This window comes from Otolemur garnettii, unplaced genomic scaffold (genome assembly GCF_000181295.1).
Source record: "Otolemur garnettii isolate 467f Iridium unplaced genomic scaffold, OtoGar3 scaffold00179, whole genome shotgun sequence".
Lineage (NCBI taxonomy): Eukaryota > Metazoa > Chordata > Mammalia > Primates > Galagidae > Otolemur > Otolemur garnettii.
The window spans coordinates 2649307-2654988 of record NW_003852574.1 but is presented as its reverse complement, the minus strand read 5'-3'; the positions used below and the strand labels follow the sequence as shown (position 1 = coordinate 2654988).

The 5682-nt window shown below is 55.1% G+C and overlaps 1 protein-coding gene across 1 annotated transcript; it reads right to left on the bottom strand.

The window, feature by feature from the left end:
* Window positions 1-528: 528 nt before the first annotated feature.
* Window positions 529-2863, bottom strand: LOC100948466 (semaphorin-3B). The gene is made up of 6 exons (XM_023519521.1): window positions 2692-2863; window positions 1749-1906; window positions 1524-1586; window positions 1010-1129; window positions 837-930; window positions 529-539 (listed from the first exon to the last, which is right to left on the bottom strand). Exons 1-6 carry the CDS (start codon window positions 2774-2776, stop codon window positions 529-531), a joined length of 531 nt encoding a protein of 176 aa, XP_023375289.1. The 5' UTR covers window positions 2777-2863.
* Between the last annotated feature and the right edge of the window lie 2819 nt (window positions 2864-5682).

The window sequence follows — 5682 nt, the reverse complement described above, 5'->3', positions numbered from 1 at the left end:
GTGGCATCACACAGCTCACAGCAACCTCCAACTCCTGGGCTTAGGTGATTCTCTTGCCTCAGCCTCCCAGTAGCTGGGACTACAGGCACCTGCCACAAGGCCCAGCTAGTCTTTGTTGTTGTTGTTGCAGTTCGGCCAGGGCTGAACCCCCACCATATGGGGCTGGCGTCCTACACACTGATCCACAGGTGTAGCCCAGGATTATTTATTTATTTATTTAAATTAGAGACAGGGTCTCACTTTATTGCTCTTGGTAGAGTGCCATGGCATCACAGCTAATAGCAATCTCCAACTACTGGGCTTAGGCAATTCTCTTGCTCAGCCTCCCAAGTAGTTGGGGCTACAGGCACCCCCCACAACACCTGGCTATTTTTTGTTGCAGTTTGGCCAGGGCCTGGTTCGAATCTGCCACCCACTGAGCCACACGTGCCACCCACATAGTGTTAGGATTACAGGTGTGAGCCACACTCCTGGCCTACCTGAGGCCTCTTGGGGTAAGAGGACCTGGGCAGCTCTGAAGGCTCTCCCCTATAGTGAGGCTACAGGGGATCCCCAGAATCTTGGAGTCTTGGGTCATTGCGAAGTCCTAGCATTTCTTTTCTCTTTCTTTCTTTTTTTTTTTTTTTGAGACAGAGTCTCACTATGTCGTCCTTGGTAGAGTGCTGTGGCATCACAGTTTACAGCAACCTCAAACTCTTGCAAGACTTAAGCAATTCTCTTGCCTCAGCCTCCCAAGTAGCTAGGACTATAGGCACCTGCCACAACAACTGGCTAAGTCCTAACATTTCTAAGCAGTTCTAGTAGTTTTCTATTCGGGTCCCAGCCTTTAGACTCACCCACCAGCACGGAGGCAGCTCGATGACTAGGGTCATAAGGACTTTTCCCCTTGCCATCTTCTAGCCTTTGCAGGTCTAGCTGGAGCATGGGCTCCTAAGAGGCAGGGAGAGTTGTCATTGCGAGGCCCTTCCTCACCCTCCCAACTGCCCTCCTTGCCTATATCTGGCCTTACCTCCAGTCGGTGGCCCACAAACACAAATTCACAGGTTGGGTGGAAGGCCCCTGTGCCACAGGCCAGCAAGTGGGTGCGGTTGTAGGTATGCAGCAACTTCACGAAGTTCATGCACTCAGTCTAATGGGCAGGCAGGGTTATGGGCAGTGAGGCTTCCCCCGAGAGAGGTAGCCATAAGGGGTCCCAGCTCACCAGTAGCAACCCCACTCCTCTTCTGCATAGGCCTGGGCAAGGCTAACATGGGCTACAGGGACCTGGGTGCACTTGGTAACAGCCCAACCCAGCCCTCAGCAGGGTGGGTACAGGGGGAGGCTCAAGCCTGCACTGCCTCCATGACTCAGAAGCCCCCAGGAAGAATAACATGAGCCCCCACCCTGACTCACCACCTCCAGACTTAGCCACCTCAACCTCCCTGCCCTCATCCCAACAAGAACAGGCAGTTCTCTGTTTTGGTGCTGCCCTGCCAGGGTGAGGGGCTGACCCCCAACACCAGCCCCAGGCAGCTAACACTCACACCAATGTCCTTCCCTGCCCAGTTGCACTCTTCTCGCCATTCCACAGGGGCGGGCCAGGCCAGCTATGGGAAGATTAAGGGAGGGAAGAATAGGTCAGGTACTTGGGATGTTCTCTATGTTGGGTGACTACACTCAGTAAAGCCAATCCCTCTTCTCTCCTGGCAGTGGAGTGGGGTCTGAGGGCTTCTTCCCTGGGCGGTGCTGAGGGTGGGCGTCCCTGGCACCTTTTTGGCCCGCTTGCTGATGTTGTCCAGGCTTAGGGAGGCCACAAGGTTCTCAGCTCCCACAAACAGACGTCCACGCTCCTCATCCACCAGCAAGGCTTCGTAGCAGCAGGTCCGCTCCAATCTGAAGGTCCGAAGACCATGCCAGGCCTGGAGCTCTGCAGGATGGGGACACCACTGAGGATTCACCAGCTAACCTGGAAGCTTTCTGCTAGGCCCTGCCTGGTTGTCTCACTATAGGCCAATGTTGCACTTAGGACCTGGCCCATGCATGTCAGTTTATAGATGTGTGTGAGTTTACACACACACACAGATAAGCCCACCCAGGTATGTGTAGTAGAGTTGCCAGGGTGGGCAGTGCAGGCCCCAAGAAGGGGAAAGCAGGTTAAACATGGGTGCTCAGACAAGCAGTGTCTCTGGGTGGGCAAACTGGGAGGCCAAGCCTATGAACACCAGAGTTCTGGGAGAAGCTGGGCCAGAACCCCAACCCCAAATAGTTAGGCTGAAGATTCTTTCCCTGCCACTGGCAACAATTAGCCTGAGCTCAGCACAACTGCCTGCCCACTGCCATTGCTTAGTAGTCACCCTCCCATTCAGGGGGCATAAGAAGGGGGCTCTGATGACTGTCAAAAGTCAACTTCCCTATTGCTCTGCTGAAGGGGTATGGCCTGGTGAGGGTACTAAATGGGGTAGAGACAATGTCTGTTGCTATGTGAACAGGAGGGGTCTTCCTGGGAAAGCATGAGGAGAATGTGGGCAGAGAAGTTGGGGGCTGAGGCCAGGATAGGGTTAAATGGAGATGGCCCGAGAGTGTTTCCATATCCAGTCAGGATCTATTGAGGCACACACCAGGCAACAGCAGCTACAAAGACCCCCCTGTCCACACTGGGACCTCTTTCCTGCCCACCCCAAACTGGCCCTCCTGCCTGCCAGGTGCACCTACCTTGGAAAGAGAGCCGAAGGCGTGGGGGACTGGGGACAGCAACCCCCAGCCCCGCTACCCAGAGCAAGGCCAGGCCTGGGATCATGGCGGCAGCCCTAGCCCGCCCTATCCTGGCAGCTCAGGGTGCTCAGGGTTCAGCAGACTTGTGTGGAGAAGCCTTGAGCCACCCTGGACTCTGCCCTGGGATCTGGAAGAGAAGGAGTCTGTAGCTAAGGAGGAATACTAGGGGGGAGTCTCTAGGGATCAGATTACAGCCCCTAGGGGAAAGAGGCTGGGGGGGGCGGCTTCAGAGCCTTCCCTGAGCCCTCCCCTCAGAGGGTGTCCCGCCTTGGCCACAATCTCAGACACACCCACGCTGGGCACACCCTCAGGGTCACCCTGCACTGGCAGGCTCCCGCCCCACCACGTCACCCTCCATAATAACCTCCCCTCCCATATATTCACTCACAGATATTAATTCACAAGCACTGTTTGCCCACTTCATGCCATCCTGAGCCTGGGACAAGGGATACTGGGAGACATAGACAAGTTCCCCATGCAAGACAGGGCAGAGGGCCGACAAGGATTTGGATTGGTGTAGAGGGCGCCAAGTGCAATGGGCAAAACAAACCAGTCATGAGAATGAGAGTGACGGGAAAGGAGGGTCAGGCGTCTGAAGGTGCACCTTCAGACCCATGGAGAAACAAAGACACTTTTGGGGTTGCAGTCAAGGGTGTGGGTGCCTGTGAATGTTACTGTTTCTGAAGTTCCCTTTGTGAATATGCATATATGTATAGTGTGTATGTGCATGTGTGTACACATGTATATATGTCTACATATCAATGTATGGTGTGTATCATATTGCACATGTGCACACAAGTTCGCATGTGCACACAGGTGGCACTGTGTGCAGTCTATGCAGTGTGTACATGTATGAGTGTGCATGCTTTATCCACACCTGTGTTGCATATTTGTGCATGTGCAAATGTGTGTATTCACATACAAGTGTGCACATCTCTGAAGGCATGCAAGTGAGCAAATACGACTATAGCACTAATCACTCCCTTCAAGTCTGAGACATGGGTGAAGTTCATTCCTCAGAAGGAAAAGTGCCACCCAGGAGACCCAGAGCCTGGACAGAAGCCCCAGCTTCTGACGTGGGGAAGTTCTCAAGTCAGATCTTGCAGTCCCAGCTCCATGCCTGGCAATTCCCCCTCTGCACCCAAAGGAATTGGAATCAAGAAGGAAGAATGAGATAGCCTGTCCCTCTCACCCTTCCCCTCCGAGACTTCACAGCCTGCCTTCACCGCTCCTCTACTTATTTTGCCACTCAAGATTCCCTCATCTTTGAGCCCTTTCACTCCATGAACCAGATACCTGTGTTAGATCCACAGATGGGGCTAGGCTCTGGAGGCTATGCCTACCTTCCTTCCCGGGAGCCAACGGGCAGGTGCCGGGCACAGGAGCCCTGGGGGTGGGGCAAGGTCCCTGGGGTGGGACTAAGCAAGGGGAGCAACTGCTGGGGCAGGTCCCAGACCCGACCTCCCATGCGTCTACCTAGCTTTCCAGCTCCTGGACTCCTCCCATGCTAGGACCCTCACCTCTCTCCTTCCCTCTGCTGACACTTGCCGCTGCTGTGTCGTCTTCGTCTTCTCAGGCTCTAGAGGTCTGCGAAGCCAATACCCGATTGCCTTGCCACACTCCACTCCACCAATACCCGATTGCCTTGCCACAACTCCAGCAGTTGGCACCTCCCCACCCTGTCCCCTTCCCTCCCTGGGGAAGGGCAGAAGCCTAGGGGCTGCAGGACACACTCTGACGGCTCCTTTAAGGAGCAGCCCCCGCCCCCACCAGGCTAGCCACCGCCCCACACGCCCCGTAAAGTTTACAGAGCGGATCGGATCGGATGACGGGGCAGCCTGCCCGGACTGGGACCGGCTGGAGATGGCAGCGAGGCCAGAGTGGAATGGGCACAGGGAGGGACTGGTAGGGATGACCCCTCCCCTGTTGGGCCTCAAGGCAGAAAGGTGCCCCAGGCAATGATCTGGAAACCTGGTGCCAGTCAAGGCAAGGAGGAAGAAGCAAGGGACACCATCTTCAGGCAGCTCTGCATAGCAAGCAAAGGGAATATGGGTGGGTGAGGGGGCACCCCCAGGGAATCCAATACTTCACCTATTCCTCCACAGCTGGGGAGCTGGGGGGAGAGACAAAGGGGAGCTCAGCTGCCACCTCAGTTTCCAGGAGTGGTCTCGGATGGAAGAACTGGAGGTCAGGGGTGATCGTTCTCAACTGAAGATCTGATGGGCCCTCAGGACACCAGCCCAGTCCTTCCTTACCAGTTGGGCCGCTTAGTACTTCAGCTGCCTAGCAGGCAGTGGCTTCAGTGACAGCCGGGGAGGGGAGGGATATGGGGGAGGGAGAGGAGTAGTCACAGGAGGTCCAGCAAATCTCACTTCTGCACTGCAGGGTGTGGGCCCATCCTGGACAGATGGTCCAGCATCTCTGCTGGGAGGTTGGGGACAGACTATGTGAGCTCCATTACCCTAGCCACTCTTCCTCAGTGGAAGGTGAGAAGAACTACCCCACCAAACCCAAAGCCAAACCCTGAGGGAGTTTTACAGACAGATGGGGTTCCCTTGGGAAGGACCTGAGGTCTCTTTTTTTTTTTTTTTTGAGACAGAGTATCACAGTGTCACCCTCTGTAGAGTGATATGGCATCAAAGCTCACAGCAACCTCAAACTCTTGGGCTTAAGCGATTCTCTTGTCTCAGCCTCCCAAGTAGCTGGGACTACAGGCATCTACAACAAGGCCCGGCTATTTTGTTGTTTGCTGTTTAATAGGCCCAGGCCGGCTTGGCGCCTATAGCTCAACCGGCTAAGGCGCCAGCCACGTACAACTAAGGTGGCAGGTTCGAATCCCCAGCCCAGACCCGCCAAACAACAATGACAGCTGCAACCAAAAAAAAAAAAGCCGGTCGTTGTGGCAGGCGCCTGTGGTCCCAGCTACTTGGG

Excerpts from the sequence above, each read along its gene's own strand:
- LOC100948466 (XM_023519521.1), bottom strand. The coding sequence starts at position 2,776 with ATGATCCCAGGCCTGGCCTTGCTCTGGGTAGCGGGGCTGGGGGTTGCT. Across the intron at positions 1,907-2,691 it reads CCTTCGGCTCTCTTTCCAAG|AGCTCCAGGCCTGGCATGGT; the intron begins GTAGGTGCACCT and ends CCCATCCTGCAG. Across the intron at positions 1,587-1,748 it reads TCAGCAAGCGGGCCAAAAAG|CTGGCCTGGCCCGCCCCTGT; the intron begins GTGCCAGGGACG and ends ATCTTCCCATAG.